This window comes from Eleginops maclovinus, chromosome 16 (genome assembly GCF_036324505.1).
Source record: "Eleginops maclovinus isolate JMC-PN-2008 ecotype Puerto Natales chromosome 16, JC_Emac_rtc_rv5, whole genome shotgun sequence".
Classification (NCBI taxonomy): Eukaryota; Metazoa; Chordata; class Actinopteri; order Perciformes; family Eleginopidae; genus Eleginops; species Eleginops maclovinus.
Genome location: NC_086364.1, coordinates 17,357,293 through 17,374,732, shown reverse-complemented (window position 1 = coordinate 17,374,732; position 17,440 = coordinate 17,357,293). Strand labels below are relative to the sequence as shown.

Below are 17,440 nucleotides of genomic sequence, written 5' to 3'. Positions count from 1 at the left end.
AAACTGATTTGAAAGGGCAATAATAACCATGAACTAATCTGCATCATGGGATTTCTTTTGTCCTAAACAGTCCCAGAGTAACCCCTCGCTCCCTTACATGCAAATATAGAATACTTTGCCAAACAAATCAGATACAAATGACTGAATTGAAAAGCTATGATAAAGATCAGTATATGAGCGATGTGGAAATAACAATAAAAGCCTTACACAGCGGCTGATTTTTGAATTTTATTGGAAAAAAATTCTACCTAAGAAAAACAAGTGAAAGACTTTTTCTTTTACACACTATAGAACTGCAGTTGTTTTCACTCAACATTAACAAGGTTTCAATTATTTACTGTGAGATTTCAGTGCATTGAATCAAATTCAACACACAAACACAAAGCCTCTCCCCCCCCCGACCCTTGCCGCTCAATACCTTTCTTCCATCGCTTATTCGGTTAGGTAGAAGTGCATTTTCTCGTTCACGTTCTTGCGCTCCGGATTGAGCCGCTTAAGGATCTGTGCCAGCACGTTGACGGTCTGCTCGCTGCTCAAACCTGTGCGCTTGGTCTGGAACTTCTTCAGCAGGTCTTTGGTGGTCATCGGTTTACGGATCAGGTAGCGACGCACCGCCTCTTCTGTTAGTTGCACATCACTGTGGAGGAGACGGAGAGAAAACAACACAGTTTATCCTGTTCACAATAAGTTAAATATGGCGGCAGAAGCTCAGTTTGTAAGTAAATGTCTTGGGAACCAGATGGTCACTTGTTCGAGTCTCAGTACACACACACTTTTTGCTGTACATATCGAAACCATCTCTGAATCCGGCTTCTTAAATATGATCATGTCCTGAGGCTTCCATTATAATAAACTGAATAGCGTTGAGATGAATGACGGACAAGCAAGTTATTTAAAAAATAAACAATTAAATCACTATCCCCTGACATTACTCTTGCATATTAATCTGAGAAAAAATGAATAAACAACTAATATTTATTAGAGGCATAAATGAAGACTGATTATAGTGAAGTACCTTGAGCTAGGAGTAGATTTCCCAGATGGGGGTTGAGGCGTATTCTTCCCAGAAGGAACGGGGCTCTGCATGCTGGGCTCCATCTTCAGCCTTTTGGCAGCAGGTGAGTCGGTGCTGGGCCCTGGGGTCGGTCTCTTACCTGCAAGAAAACAGAGATTTAGATGCAATGGAAAAACGAAAGCGGGGCTTGAAGGACTTGATGGCTGCTTTTGAAAGATTTCATGCGTCTTATTTAGTTATAATGAATTGGTGTGCGAGCCGGCACCTTGCTCCAGCTTACTGGCAGCGGCACGGAGTGTGTTGGAGGTGGCGGCAGAGTCTATGGACGGTGTCCCGGGGCGACTGCCGGTCCTGGAGCTTCCTGCAGAGCCACGTCCTCCGCGCTTTGGAGGCGTGCGCTTCTTCTGAGAAAGGGAATGAAAGAGTCAGAACCAGAAATACTTTATTTATCCCAGGGGAAAACTGGATTTTGTAACGACAAATAAGTACATAACAACATATATAGCAGTGAATCAATAATGAATAAATTAGTAAATTATAAAAAAAGAGTTACCATAATGGAAAATATTGATGATTGGAGATCATCTTTTTACTTATGATCAAGTTGAAAGTGATAACACAAAAATAAGCGGTAAAATGAATATCTACATTTGTTAGCCACTAAATATATATTCATTCACTCAGACACACTATTCACCATGAACAGAGCAGAGGCTGTCTCTCCGTCGATGTCACTGTCATCTGAGCTTTCCGACTCGCCGCTGCTGTCTGTGACACACAGAACCATAAGAATCATAATTTCATTTGACCGTCATCAAGCAGAAGAGATTATGTATGCATTTTGTCAGACCCTCATCTGTCTCTCGTCCGTACCTTTTTTCTTCTTCTTTTCCGCTTGAACTGGCGTTTTCTTCCCCTCTTCTTCTTCTTCCTCCTCTTTTGTTTCCTCTTCGTTCTGTTTCTCCTCCTCACTCTCTTCCTCACTTTCAGACGCCTCATCTATTCCTAGAAGGGGGAAACCATTTTGGATGTAAAACAACCTCAATACTCGTCGACCATTCAGTGAAGCAGTTAGGCCATAAACATGGAAATAAGTCTGACCTTTGGGGTGGTCCTCTCCTTTGGTCTTAATCCCCTTTTCTGGCTCCTCGTCTGAACTGCAATAGGATAACAGAGTTTAAAACTATTCAAAGAAAAAACACAACAAGCTAAAACTTTTTTTGTACAGTGTAGGGAGTCTGACCTGCTCTCATCTGACATGTAATCCACCTCTAGACCTTCGTAGTCTCCGTCATCGCTGTCCTCCAAGGCCTCTTTGTCACTGCTCTTCTTCTTCTTCTTCCCTTTTCCTTTACCTGCGTCTTTCTTCTTCTTTGTCTTGCTCTCTCTCTCATCTGTTCAATGAAAAGGGGGAGGAAAAAAAGGTTATGACAGAGGGTGGAAAATGAAGCTAGGTATGGCACTACTTACTTATTACAAGAAAACCCTTTCTTCTTACCATCCCCCATACTGCTGTCACTGTCGTCGCTGCTCATCTGCAGGTCGTCTTCCAGGTCGTGAATGCGCAGGTCGCCCCCTCTCCCCCCCTTCTTTTTCTTCTTCCCCGACTTGTCGTTGTCATCGTCGTCATCATCATTCCCGCCGCGTTCCTGCTCCCGGAAACGTCTCTGAAGCATGATGCTGAAGTGATTCACCACCTTGTTTCTTCTGTAAAACGAAGATAATGTCTGATTAAGTTTTTGTACTTATAGTTTGTTTTTCCTTTACTGCAAACAAACATCCCTCCCTGTTCCTCCCCCCTCTCACCTGCCCCACTCCTCCTCCGCCTCTTCAGCAGTGAGCGTTCGGTGCTTGGCCTGTGGCGTAAAGTTGTACCAGCCGTTGACGGGGAAGGCCTCAAACGCGCCATCGGGACACTGTGTGAAGATGTAGTAGGAAGCGTTTTCTGTAACACCGCCCTTCTTTAGACCTTTGAACCTGTCCACAGACAGAGGGAGAGAAGTGCTGTAATCCAAGGATTCCTCAACAGACCTGCATATACACTCATGGAGAACCTTTGAACCAGCATAACCAGACAAACTTAAAGGAGCTGGAGCAGTTTTGAAAAGTAGAATGGGAAAACTCATTGTTTTGGATAGATGTGCCAAACTTTGGGGAGCGGAGACTGCTCAAGGTTATGATATTTGATTATTATTTATTGTTGTTTTAGAAATAACAAGAAATAAGGGGGGGTGAATACTTTCACAAGGCACTGAATGTGAGCTGACTTAAAAAAAACTAAACTAAACAGAAGACATGCAAAAGCTTTCCAAAATGACAAATGGATGGCTGAAAGATTTGTGTATAAAGTAGCAAATATAAAAACATCAATTACATCACAAATATGTGGGTGTGGCCTCCAAACCATACATACTTAAAAGAGGTAAAGTGTGTTGCTGGAGAAGATAAATTAGCATCCATCTCCTCACCTTTTCCCAGCCTTGCCATTGACCTTGAGAATCCAGGGCTGGTCCTCCACTTTGAACTCACGCTTCACAATACCATACTTCTTCCGCCGTGCTTCCTCGCGCTGCTTTTTGCCAAACTCACTGCCAGCCGCGGCATCCGCTGTCTCTTCCTCCCCGTATATCCGCCGAGCACTCATGTCTCTTTCCATACGAGCCTGAGAAAGGAGAGGAAGAGAGAAATCTAAAACTGAAAGATGGACAATTTGGCCGCTAATCAAAAAAGGCAAAATATTATTATCGATGCAATGATCAATTTTGAGAGTTTGGGCTTTTTCCTTACATAACATTAACATAGTATTTAGAAAACCAGAATATACATAATTTTTTGTTAATTTCCCTTTGGTTCTTGGCTTCTGTAGATTTTTCCTAAATGCACAGAAAGAAAGCCTTACACGATGATGTGAATGATGATGATGATGATTTGAAGGAAACTTGCAGTCCAAAAAGTAATACTTTCTTAATGTAAGCAAGCAGCTAGTGACGTTTCATGGTGACAGAGGGATAATAAAGTATACTATGTCATTATCATTAACCCCTTCACCTGCAGTGTCATGCAAAATGTACAACCAAGTAAAATAAACAATGTAATAAGTATATATAATACACAATTATTTTATTTCTTCCTACACTCTTTTTACGGTGATCACACAGCTTGTCGTTTTTCTCTTTCAGCATTGACTCTGTGCCCTAGCTCACAGGGAGTGCTCAAAATCTCAGTCGCATGAAAATACACTGACATGACACCCACCTGTGTCCAGGTAGAACAGTTGACCTTGTCTCCTGAATTGAAAGCCATAAGGTTGTACTTCTTGTTGGTGTTTCTAAGAGACAAGACAGAGCACAGATATAAATGTATTGTCTGATCATAACCTAGCTACTCCATGCAGGAAGAACTACATAAATGGAATAAACAACTCATCAAGGAGTCCAATAAATCTATTTTAATTTGTTAAAATGTAAAACAGCATTTGCCAGATAGGGCTTATAAATAATTGAACGTCTGCAAAACATCAGTAACACAGAAATATCATCCTTTTAAAACACACAGAAAGCAGTGATATGTGACAAGGAGTGTGCTGAACATTTTATGGGGATATTTGCATGTCGCTCACTTGGGGACTCGCACTGTGTATTCTGTGGACGAGGAACTGCTGCTCCCCTGAAAGACAAACAAAGGCGGTGTCTTTCCATATGTAATGCAATTTAAGGACATGCAGCATCACACAGACAATTTCCTCTTTCCAACATAGATGAATAATAAAATGCTGTATTCATGATACGTTTCTGGCAACGGAGTAGTGTGTTTATTTGTTTTATGTTAAAGTGTTTGCATATCATTTTGCAATTGTTGAGTTTTAATAAGCAAGGCAAGGTCTCTGTTGTAAAATACACATTTGAGCTCAATGGGACATCCTGGTAAAGTAAAACTAAATAAATAAAATAGGCGTGGGCCACTCAGTTACAGCTGCATTACTGTTATCTTGTCATACGATTACAGCATTGCACAAGCAGAGGATCAGACTTCGTTAACAGGGAACCAATTGATATTTAGTATGTTGTTGTTGAAAGTCAATAGAGTGAAAACTTACCAGTGAAGTCATGGTTGGTCGTTTCTGTGGATACACAAACACATCAACAGTTGCGTTAATAAAAGCCTTAGTGTCCACATAACGTTTTGATGAGACTTTTAAACATGTTAAATATAAATCAAAAGCTATGTAGCCCTTGTATTCATCCATGTGTTATTGGTAAGTGGCAATTTATCCAAGCCAGCTGTGCATAGGGTAGTATTGTGTGTAGCTAAAGCTGTGTCTTTATTAGGAAGAGTAACAACAGTATACAAGCTGACAAAGACTTGTTATATTTAGTTTTAAACGACTGTAGCAGTAGTTCATGTGAACCGAAAAACATTGGACCCGTTTCCATGAGAGTTAAATACTGTTAAATTACTAATACAATGGTATTTGAACGCACAATTAAGCTTGATGACGTCTGTGTACCGTGAATGATAGCATGTGATGCTAACATAAACAGCATCAACACGCATAGCAACCCGTTTCATTACAGTGCTGCTAACCGTTACTAAGTTACAGCCAAATCACATGACGTCTATGTAAAATTAAGGGACGCAAATATGCAACCACTAGTGAGCTCACATAAAGAAAGACAGATTATTACAGCTTTGCATTTGAATTACCGGTGTGCGTTGGTTACTCCACTGAAATGGTTCCGTTCGTATAAATCGTCGACAAGAAACACACACTGCCAATATGGTTCCTAGCAGCCCGGTGTTGTGCAGTGGATTGAAGGGTTTATGCGCAAGGGTGACGTCATTTCAGTTATTGAGCGTTTGGTCTAGTTTTCTAAGCAGAAGAACAAAATACATGATTTACTTCCTCTATATCGAATCAGACCCATCAGATTAAACAGCAAATCGCTGAATAACTTATGTGCATACATTTAAGAGGAGGCTTATTTTAAGGAAACTTTACAAATCTGTAACAATCTTCGTATTGGAACAAACCTCCGTTTTTAAGTGTAGTCCCTCTCTGTTATTTGTCCTCCTTCCCACATAATAGATAATGAAAGGACAAGTTGTCATTTTTCAGTATAGTCCTGTAACTGTTTCACAAAACATTCTTATATAAATCCTTTATAACCACTCCCCCTATTACTTTGTCCAGGATAGTCATACAGTCACCAAAATAACACTGGTGTAATAAGGAAATAAATAAAAGGTAACTATATCTTTGTCCACAGTAAAACTTATCTTGTTAACGGACGTGACATTTTTGTTTTTACCTTATTTCTACTGGCGTACATTTCTAGTTCACCAAGTTGACCACACGAGGGCAGTACACCCTTGACAACAAATACTGACAGGTTGATTTTTCTTTTTTTATAAACAAGTCATATGATTGGCCCAAATGAAACAAGCCTTCTAATTAGCCCATCGACACAGCCCTCTTATTAATTTATTGAGAAAACCCTCAGATTGGACCATTGAAACGACCCCTCTTGATTTACCCATGGAAAGGAGTAATCTGAGTGGCACATTAAAACAAGCCCTCTGATTGGACCATATAAACATGCCTGCGGATTATCTAATTAGATAATTTGATTGGCCAATTGAAACAAGCCCTGCTTGCTGCTGATGCTGGCTTCCTTAAAAAAATATTATTTTTTTCCAATTTGTATTTGCAGGAATTTGTTAGCAATTTACATACAGCCTCGATGCACCACCATGTTACAGTTTTACAAGACAAATGATAATGACGGTAGAAGTATGCACTCGCTCTCCTAAATAGTTTCACTCAAAGTTCAGACATAATTACAATCACTTGCATTATGAAGAGTTTTTCATCCACAACCTACTGTAGGCTATGTCTCCCAGTATCGGTTTGAATACAGATATACAAAACTAAATTTTGTCTGAAAAATATCTATTTTGCCGAACAATATTACTTATTTATTATAATTTATAAAACCAAACATTTAACATTTTAGTTATTTGTATGGGAGTAATTCATTAGTATGATAACAACTCTTCATTTAAACATGTTTGATGATGATTATGAGAATAAACTAAATGACATTATCACCACACTAATAGAGGACAATTGGAATTCAATACAAAAATAAAAAATAAAAAACATGCTACTTTCATAATAAGACACTGAAAACTCCAGAATAATGAAACTACAATATCTTTATCAAGGTTATACAATATACCTGTTGACTCAAAAGATTAGTTAATATAGACACATGCTTACCCTGGACTAGCCTAAAAGGTATAATGACATACCAATATATTTTCTTTTTACTCGGTCGATTTCTTTAGTTTAACTTCTTGCTAAGAATTTCCCATTAATCAAACTACCATGTGTTTTCAATTCCCTACTAAGCAACTAAGCATATGGGGAATTATTATGCATTAGTGAGTCATGTTACTGTGTTGCGGCGCTCCTTTAAGAGTTCTCCTTGTGTCTTGGTGCAAGCTGTGTTACACCTTTCCAACACACGTAAGCTAATTTGCATTGGCTTTTGCATTGGTATCGAACCCTGTGAAAACAGTTTTTGGATGCTGTGCAAATTTCCAAAATGTACTTATACAAAGATTGGAAACTAGTGATTGATGGTTTGTGGAGTCGGATCTGTCATGATGAAGTGCTGTGTCTTTTTGCTTCTCCTCGGTGAGTTAAATCATATTGTTAACTAGAAAATTCAGAGAAATGTTGACTGTGTGATTGAAACTTGGATGCGTGTCCAGATGCTAACATTACCTCCACTGAGTAAGTTGTAATAGCATTAGTTGTATTGATAATGTACAAGCAAGGAATATGCAGAAATACAACAATAGAAACATATACTAATACTTGATAAGACCTGGGGGGAGAGCTGTGTTGCTATGGTATGATGAACCATTATTTTAGCTCATTTTTAGCTGACTATTTTAACTGTTTATCTATTAGTACATTTTTTGGATTCTTTCACCACATTCCTGTTATTAGTTAACGACCAACAGGTGTGTTCAAAGATCAAAGCATTTACACGGCAATGCCCTGCCAGTGAAGGAGACAGCCTTTCAGAAAATGTATTGGCAATATTGTGCTGAATTATTGCTTCTGAGTAAAAAACTGTAACTCCACTCAGGTAAAAATGATTCTACCCAGAGTATTTAGGATACCAGATGACACTTGTGTTTGCTATATGTGTAAATCCGTTCGATTAAATGAGCATATCGGTGCGAGCGTGACAAATTTCCCTACATTATGATCACCAAAAGATGTATGAAGAGTGAAAATTGTTGCCAGCTGAGCAGTAGCTGGAAAAACTCAGAAGATTTTACAGCTCCTCTCCCCTCTAGCCGTGATGTCACCCACTCTTAATGAGGTCTCCCATACAAACCCATTATAAAATGTGAAACAGTGTGACATTTTTACAAAACGTAAGCTGTGACAATTTGAGAACCGTACTAGCTATCAAAAAAATATCCAATTGGTCTAATAAAGCCCATAGTCTCGAGAACCGTTTAAACTTGTCATTTTTGTTCTATGTTAAAGTATGCCGAAAATGTATGGGGTCAAACTGGGGTGTTTTTGAGCTCTGTTCAAATGGATTTCCCATTCATTCCTTCACGATTTGCGTGAAAAAGGCCAGGCGAATCTCTTATTGTGTTGTGTGTTTCGTGTGAATGCTGTCGGAAAAGCAGCACGAAAACATTTGTTGCGGAAGAAGGACAATAAGACGAGATAATATGTTGAATACTAGACTCGGTGTGACTGAATAATATATGACAATTAATTAACATTTAACTTAAAAAACAAAAACACATGGATATTGAATAATTTCACTGAGCATAAACTTGCTAAGGCTGCACAATTGTTTTTACATTTGTATATGGATTTTGATCTGCATCCAGAGAAACATACAATTTGTATACGTATGATTTCTCCTTTGGACCAAATGTAAGTATTTACAAATAAAACAATAATACTGTACATTTTTTGTCTTCATATGAACCACCAAATGGTGTCATAATCTAGTGTATTTATATTAAAGAGGGAGATATGATTTAATGAGGCTTTTACATGCTATAACACGCATAACTATTTCAGGATTGAGTTCATTTCTATAATCATTTTAATATATTAAATCTCACAAAAATGTACATACTGTAAATACTTTCTAAGAAGTCATTTAAACAATACGTTCTCTCTGTCTTTATGTTTTACAGGTTCCTTTTTCATCCTTGGCCATTGTGTTTTTCCATCTGGTAAGAATGATGTTCAATTTTAAACATCAGAAATAAATACTTTGCTATAAATGACATACTGCACATAGTTGTTAACTACTATTGATATAAAATCAATTTTGCTGTTTCACGCAGGTTCTTGTGATGGATACACAAACATAACTGAATCATGGCGCAACTTCTTATTTACATCAAAAACCTTTCACGAGTACCCAAAGGATGATGCAACTCTTATTGGGAAATGGTGGCGCTTCACTGGAATCGGTGGAGACCTAGTCATAAAAAACTGCCATCTAGGCCCTCGCGCTGGTGTCACCTACCCGATTTATATTTCATCAGCCTTACCAACAACTGAATCTGAAACTGCAACAAAACCGGCTGCGTATGAATCAGTAGCATCATATTGTACTAGTTATTCTATTTCCATAGACGTGGTCCTCTGTCCTGGAGGATTCTACATATATAATCCATTAACTAAACACCACACCGGTGCAGGTTATGCAACCTGTAAGTAATGATGATCACTCATCTTCATCTTTTGCTTTATATTTAGGTGTAGACATATCTCACTCAATGGTATGCTGCTTGCTATAGTTAAGAAAAGACCTAGGTAAACATTTTGTGTGTGTGTGTGTGTGTGTGTGCGTGCGTTATATCTATTTTAGATCATAATGAGTGTATGCCGGATTCGTGTGGACCACTAGCTGAATGCTCAGGTAACGGAGGGTGTGTTTGTGTTGCTGGATATGAAATCCCCTCAGGACACCTCCCCACACCTGATTCATATGGTTGTGCTGGTAAGTAGATTTATCAAAACTAAAATGCACTAAATCACATTGTGATTTATTATAACTATCTCTTTGTGTTTTGTTTTGATGAAAGCTCATTGAGATGTTTCATATACACTTACACTCTGCAATTTCTGAACATGTAATATATTTCTGACTTTTAACTCCTGATTTCTCTTGTCAGACATAAATGAGTGCCTGAAGACTGAAAATATTTGTGGTTCTTACTCAAATTGTACCAACACCATTGGGGCACACGAATGTACCTGTTGGGTTGGATTCATCGCAACAGACACTGCATTACCACCTTTAGGGACCAACCCATGCAAAGGTGTCATTTAAAACATGTATCCCTGTCAGTCTTGAGATGCAAAGACATTCAATTGTTCAGGCTGACGTACAAACAGGGATCACAGTTGATTGTTCTCCTTTATAGATTTTGACGAGTGTCTTGACGATATCTGTGGAGCGGGTGGGACCTGTACCAACAACGTGGGAAGTTATGTGTGTGAATGCCATGATGGTTATAAGCTTGTACGTGAAGCAAGCCCTGAGTGCGAAGGTCTGTTCACAATAATGTTACACATCACAGCATAATACAGACCAGATGCAGTTCTAAATGTTATGAATCCAGGAAATTTCCAAGAGAATATAATACCTCCAACAGAAAAGTGATTGCAATGCACCTCTTGAACTTAAATGCTCTCCTCAACAGCAGTTAGTGTTGACTGCATTCAAGAACAAGACTCAAGTAACTGATTTTACTCCAGCCCTCACCATCACCAGATAGGCCAAAATATGGCTAAAGTAAATCATGGTTCATACTTTGAACTTTAAGTTATGTATGTCTTCGTTAAAACCCCTTTTCAGTGCTTTAACATTATAATGAAATCACTATTTTCCCATTCATTTTTGTATTTTCACAATTTAACGCTTACTGTGTTAACCGTTGCTTCCTCAGATATCGATGAGTGTTTGAACATCACAATCTGTGGTCCTGACTCTATTTGCACCAACACTCCCGGAGCCTATACCTGCAAATGTAAAGTGGGGTACGCACCGACTGATCAAGCTGCAGAACCCAGCTTGACCAACGTCTGTATCGGTATTTGAACTGATATTTTTTATGATCTAGAAGCAGTTGGAAAATTGCAACTCAATTGTCCCATACAAAGCTGACTGGATTATTGTTTCATTTGTGTGTTGTTTGACTGGCAGATGTTGATGAGTGTGACAAAGTTCCTCCCATCTGTGGTCCCTATGCCAACTGCACAAACTCCATCGGTTCTTACTACTGCGAGTGCTTCATTGGTTTTCGACTCAATAAACTAGCTGTGATTGCCAGCTATATGAACCCATGCACAGGTGTGTGCACACATCACCTTAAGTCAGATTTTGTTATCAAATATTTGTACAATTAAGTGACAACTGTGTTTTCTCTCTCACAACAGATATAGATGAGTGCTATGAGAACACAGGTATATGTGGTTTTCAAACTGTGTGCACTAATGTACTAGGGACCTTTTATTGTTCTTGTCCTGATGGATTCTTCCCTTCAACTGGAATTGTGTGGACAGTCGGAACCACATTTTGTCAAAGTGAGCTGAGGATGAAACGACTTATAGTATTAACAGCGCACTGCCAAATCGTGATGTGCTTAACAGTAGTTCTTTTGTCTTGTTTTCGTTGTCTCAACAGCTATTGAGAACATTTTGGAAGAAATAAAACCCCCAGAGGTAAATATAGCCAGACAGTGGCACTGTCATTTTACTTGTGTCGCAGGATTTTGTTAAAATGTAATTGAAATGGCAGACGTCCCGGTAAAATCTGCCTCTCTTGTTTCATCAGTATTAAGTATGTAAAATAGATTTTAGATGGAAGTAGAGCCTGCGGCAATCACCACAAACACAGTTAGCCAATGTAGATATAATAATAAATAAAGTTTCAAAAATGTAATTTGCTCAAAAGACTTTGAAATGATTGTTTTTTATATAGAAAAAGTCCTTTATAGAAATAAGTTAGTTAATTGGCTAATAGGCTATGCTGATTTTGTTTAAAAAGGTGTGAAAACCAAATATGCCAAAATATTTCAATGTTTGAATACACATTGAAGCTAAGAAAAGCAGTGGTGAGGTGACGTTTGTGTATTTTTTTGCAGGGACAGACAAAAGAGAAAGCTTTTCTTGGCAACATGGACCAGCAGTTGAAAGAAAATGAAGGCATCGTTTTACCACCAGCAGTAAGTAAAAACAACAGCACTGGTTCGCTCCAAGAAAGCATTGAAAATGTGCTTTTGTATAGATAATGCCAATATTGATCTGTAGAAGGTTATGCTATTAGTACTACAATTAAGAATGTAGCTATTTATGTGACTACCAGTATACATGACTCTGAAGTTAAATGCACATGGATGACACATGAACCGCATCAACATAATTATTATCCTTCCTTTTTCTTGTGCTTTCTCCACAGACTGTGTCAAACAGCTTCTCAGCATCCATGGTATTTCTGTAAATAATTGTGCAGCTTTATGATGCTTTAATCCTTCTTTCAGTTTGTATTATCTGGCAGGCGAGTGATTGTAATATGTATTTATTATGTTTGCAGGAAGTGTCAGGTGTTGGACCACGTGTGCTGTCAGGCAGGTCAAAGAGGTCAAGCAGGGTGAGTAGCGCAGGAGACGCCGAGACTGGCAGTATGATCCTGGGCATCTCAGAACGACTAGTCACGGCGATGGTGCATCCTGGGGAGAACCAAACCCAGGTTAATGTGACGAGTCCAACAGTGGGTAAGAAATGTTTATCTTAGTTAAGATATTTACTGTAGTCCATACTTACTGGGTGGATATAAAATCAAATCTAATTCCAAAGACTAATCTGTGTGTTAGGATTAAGTCTAGAAAGCATTGGGCCTCAAGTTCACGATGCAGGGAGTAGTTCTCTCTCTGCCAAAGAAAACACCATGACGATCAACCTGGAAGCTATGGCAAAAAATAACAATGGTGAGAAAAAAGTTTGTAATGAAATAGTTGATGACAATTACCAACCTGTGTAAACAAATTAAAAACAAAAAGCTGTTGGAAAATGACAGGCATTCATTTTCATTTTGCGAAATGGGCTAAAACATGCAAAGAACACAAATATGGTATTTTCAAGTGATCCCCTTCACTTTGTGGCCACTCCCAGGTACTGCATCAGCTGTCTTCTTTACATTAAATGGGATGGAGAGTCTTCTGAGCCATCAAAACTTTAAAACAGAGAACAGGACAGAGATGTACTCGGATGTCATCACCGCCATCTTACCCTTAGTAAACAACACCAACCTCACCGAGCCCGTCAACTTCACCATCCAACATAAGAAGGTACTTTCCAATTGATCCATCCACCTGCCTTTTAGGATAAGAAGCAGCGTACTAACTTTCAATATATCTTACAATCTTTGGTTCCCTGGTTTCATCAGACAACACCTGAAAATGGTATGATGACCTGTGTCTACTGGGAGGAGAAAACAGAGACAGGAGGGAAAAAGACAATGAGTTGGTCAGTAGACGGCTGTTGGGTTGCTTACACCAATGAAAACTACACAGTGTGCAGCTGCTCCCATCTATCCACATTCGCCCTCATCATGCAGATTGGGGAGGTATTACAGACTGGTGTATGGGTTTACATTTTCTAATACAGGTTCCCACTCATAAGGTCAGTCTGATCACAGTATGTGTTTGCCTGTGTGTGGTTTCTTCTCAGCCTGCACCGCCGGATCCTTTCTTAGAGTGGCTTAACCGGATGTGCGTCATTGTCGGACTATTCTTCTTTGCTTTGGCCATCTTCACCTTCCTCCTGTGTAGCTGGAACCCCAAGATCAACAACACAGCCCGTCTTCACCTCTGCCTCTGCCTCTTCTTCACGCATCTGCTGCTTCTGTGGAATGACAAATATGTTGAAGAGGAGGTACAGTAAAACCAAGAGGCAGATCATTTTATCTTAAAGGGGCCCTATTATGCTTATTTTCAGGTTTGTATTTTGAGCCTCTAATGTGACCTGTCTCCATGCTTTAATGTTTAAAAAGCTCTTTATTTGTTCATACTGTCTGTGCTGCAGCACCTCTTTTCACCCTCTGTCTGAAACCAGATCCCAGTCTGCTCTGATTGTTTAGCTGGCCTGGTCTGTTGTGATTGGTCAACCGCTTAGAGATGTCCTGCCCCTTAGTCTATAATGTACAATGTGTTGGAGTGCCAGGCAATAGAAGCGCAAGTGTTACAAAGTGATGTCATTCTGTTAACTAGTAAACAAAGGAGTCCAATGGAGGTGTTTCAGGCAGTGGGGGTGTGGGAGAGAAACTCCATCTGGAAGGAACTTTGGGATTTTAGCCTGTGCAGACTATTAACATGCACAAAAGAGAAAACCCTCCCAAAAATAATATGACCTCTTTATTTAAAAAGACTTGATAAGGTCTTTCAGATATGTATTACCTGAACCATTCTTCGCTGAGGTCAATTTAACTTTGTTTTCACGGTACTTCTTGTGTCTCAACAGCTGGCCTGCACCGTCATGGCGGGGCTCCTCCACTTCTTAGTTGTAGCAGGTTTTGTGTGGATGCTGCTGGAGGCACTACAGCTTCACCTGTTGGTGCGGAGACTCTCCAAGGTGCAGGTCATCCAGAGAGATGGCCTCCCCAGGCCAGTTCTCTTTGTGATTGGCTACGGTATTCCCTTTGTGATCGTGGGTGTTTCAGCAGTGATATATTCAGACGGATATGGTGCTACTGAGGCTGAGGTGTGAGTAAGATAAACAATAATACATACATTCATATTCTCTTGTAGGACAGCATCTATGTTGAAAGGATTGTTTGTTTGATTCTGTTTCAGGTGCTGGCTCTCTAGGACCCGCCATTTCAACTGGGCTTTAACAGGCCCTGTAATTGTTATCCTTGCAGTGAGTATCCCATCTATTGTAATTAAAGTAGAGAAAAGCTAAGAGTAAAGTTCTCTCTGCTCGATGTGAACTCTAACTTAAACTCATTTGCACCAGGCGAACCCCCCAAAAAACAAGCCAACATATAGTTGTGAGATATAATGATACAAAGTGAAATTTCCCCGGACTATGCAGAGTGATTAGCCTGAAAATGGACAGTGAAAAGGTTATGCAGTGTTATTCTATAAAGAGTAGTCTTTACCAGCTGTGGTATCATCTTTTTTTTCTTGAAGCTCAATTGGATTTTGTTCCTTGCTACTCTATGGAGTCTGAGACCAACCCTGGCCAACATGAAGAGTGATGTTTCTCAGTCTAAAGACACCACGTATGTACAGTGTACATGTTCAAGGTTGACTTTGCAACACATTTAAAGAGTCAGTTGAAGGTGACCATTCGTACTTATTGTAATTATAGTATATCAATATATGACAGATACTGTATTTAAATAATATCCATTTGTATATATTTCATAGTCTTATGCAGATTAACAATGATAGAGGAAGTGTCAACAAATAAAAGTGTTACAAATTCAGTTTCAACAATTCTTAACATAAAAGCTCATTAATTCCCATTGTTTGTAGGTTGATTCTGTTCAAGATTGTGGCCCAGTTTGTCATACTGGGCTGTACCTGGATTCTGGGCCTGTACCAGTCAAATATTTTCTTCCAGATCCTCTTCATAGTTCTTAACTCCCAGCAGGGTACCTTCCTCTTCATCGTCCACTGCCTGCTCAACAAGGAGGTACACTCTTGATGCAGATAACTCAATGAGGGCAATATAAATAACCACATTTCTTTTTGGTCGCAATAACGCTAAACACGTTGTATTTCATTGTGTTTTCTAGGTTAGAGAGGAATACATTAAATGGCTGACCTGTTCTTTCAATAAGGAGAAACAAGGAGGATCTGTGGTAGGTTTTAATAACACAACAACAATGCACGATGCTACTTTAACAAAACGAAAAGTTTTGATTTATTTTAGTCAGTGGTGGAATTCAGTAAGGTATATGTACTTCAGTACAATTCTGAGGTAACTTGACAGCTTTAGTGACTTACTATAATAGGTCAGGATATTCAGCAGCAGTATACAACATTTACAATTAGCTGCACCTTTACCAGCTTTGATGAAAACAATGGTGCAGCAATAACCATTTATTTAACAAGGTCCCTTTCTGTACTTTTTGTCTTTAAGTTGAACTGTTAAGCCAATACTTTTGTACGTTTACTCAAGTAAGATAGTAGAGTATTTAAACAAGTGTAATGTTTCTTCTATTTGAGTAAAATACCTTCTTCCATCACTGATTTTAGCATACACCTTTTTCTTTTTGAGTTGTCTTTGAAGCTATTAAATGACTATCATAACTTTAAAAAAAAATGTTTTGAGTTAAAGTCATTTAATGTTGCATGCCCCTTATTTGATATAAGGTATTACTGAATGAAAAATCTTTTTTTTTGTATAGAGAGACGCACCATCGTTCTCCGAGGACTTTGACAAGGCTGAAGATTAAACAAGCTAATGGTGATGGAGTGAGAATCAGAAAAAAGAGAGATGGAAGACAAAGAGAAGAAATGCAAGCCTTACCCACTTTTAACCATTAGTCATTAATTATGCTTTATTGTTGTCATCATTGTTGTGGTAGGGGATGAAAGTCATCAAATGTACGCTTGGGTGCGTCTACTTCGGCTGTATCTACTATTATTCATTAATCAAAAGAATGATGTTGTCATCATGACAATTATTTTCCTCTGCTTAAAAAAAAGAAGGTTAAAAGGTTTTTCTGTTTAGTTATATTGTATTGGCAAAGATGTTCAATAGCTTTTGCAACTTTCTTTTAAAAATATTAATTCAGTCACTCACTTTGAAGTGAACAACTGTATGTTTGTGAAAAGACTCTTAGCTACTTATCGCTATTTCAACCAAACTTACATGCTTTTAGTAGCATAGTAGCAAGTGTAGAGGAAAAGTTGCTGTTGTTCGAAACTTTTCCTAGCATAAGTGGGTAGTTCTGTGTTCATGTGAACATACCATGATCTGGTTGCTGCATGACACAGTATTTTTGTGAAATAATGTGTATCATTTAAGATCATGGTCTTATTGTCATTATAATGTTATAATATATAATGAGTCCATAATAAATCTCTGTTAAATCTGAGTTTTCCCAGTTTTTTACAATATGATCCAAATGCTTTGACACCCCTTACCTGCACATACAGGATATGTGTAGAGGCATTCTTCAGCTATTATATTTAATTTGTGGAAAACCCTTGCAGATGTAAATATGTATGCATTTAATGCAATAAATGTAATATAATTCTGGGCTGGTTAAATTAGTATACTAAAAAAACTTGATTCAGACTATGCTATCTTAACATTAACTTAACAAGACTGAAGACACCTAACAGACC

At 38.6% G+C, this 17,440-nt stretch overlaps 2 protein-coding genes across 2 annotated transcripts; one reads left to right on the top strand and one right to left on the bottom strand.

The window, feature by feature from the left end:
• Positions 1–215: 215 nt before the first annotated feature.
• gtf2f1 (general transcription factor IIF, polypeptide 1) lies at positions 216–5,878 on the bottom strand. Its single transcript, XM_063903146.1, has 14 exons — positions 5,720–5,878; positions 5,112–5,135; positions 4,635–4,681; positions 4,271–4,343; positions 3,484–3,677; positions 2,822–2,992; positions 2,514–2,722; positions 2,259–2,409; positions 2,117–2,172; positions 1,889–2,020; positions 1,713–1,783; positions 1,281–1,419; positions 1,016–1,154; positions 216–637 (listed from the first exon to the last, which is right to left on the bottom strand). Exons 2-14 carry the CDS (start codon positions 5,121–5,123, stop codon positions 433–435), a joined length of 1,599 nt encoding a protein of 532 aa, XP_063759216.1. The 5' UTR covers positions 5,124–5,135; positions 5,720–5,878; the 3' UTR covers positions 216–432.
• Positions 5,879–7,657: 1,779 nt separating this feature from the next.
• On the top strand, positions 7,658–17,187 carry LOC134877489 (adhesion G protein-coupled receptor E2-like). The gene is made up of 23 exons (XM_063903002.1): positions 7,658–7,715; positions 9,260–9,298; positions 9,413–9,784; positions 9,943–10,074; positions 10,250–10,396; positions 10,502–10,627; positions 11,027–11,170; positions 11,284–11,430; positions 11,517–11,663; positions 11,764–11,801; positions 12,224–12,304; positions 12,538–12,567; positions 12,673–12,853; positions 12,953–13,066; positions 13,251–13,426; positions 13,525–13,704; positions 13,809–14,012; positions 14,598–14,839; positions 14,930–14,996; positions 15,269–15,360; positions 15,617–15,776; positions 15,880–15,945; positions 16,495–17,187. Exons 1-23 carry the CDS (start codon positions 7,658–7,660, stop codon positions 16,540–16,542), a joined length of 2,991 nt encoding a protein of 996 aa, XP_063759072.1. The 3' UTR covers positions 16,543–17,187.
• Positions 17,188–17,440: the final 253 nt, after the last annotated feature.

Coding starts and splice junctions, on each gene's coding strand:
- LOC134877489 (XM_063903002.1), top strand. CDS start 7,658: ATGGTTTGTGGAGTCGGATCTGTCATGATGAAGTGCTGTGTCTTTTTG. Junction 14,997..15,268: donor CTGTAATTGTTATCCTTGCA/GTGAGTATCCCA, acceptor TTTTTCTTGAAG/CTCAATTGGATTTTGTTCCT. Junction 15,777..15,879: donor ACTGCCTGCTCAACAAGGAG/GTACACTCTTGA, acceptor TGTGTTTTCTAG/GTTAGAGAGGAATACATTAA.
- gtf2f1 (XM_063903146.1), bottom strand. Junction 2,993..3,483: donor AATGGCAAGGCTGGGAAAAG/GTGAGGAGATGG, acceptor GTCTGTGGACAG/GTTCAAAGGTCTAAAGAAGG. Junction 1,155..1,280: donor TGCCAGTAAGCTGGAGCAAG/GTGCCGGCTCGC, acceptor GTTTTCTTGCAG/GTAAGAGACCGACCCCAGGG.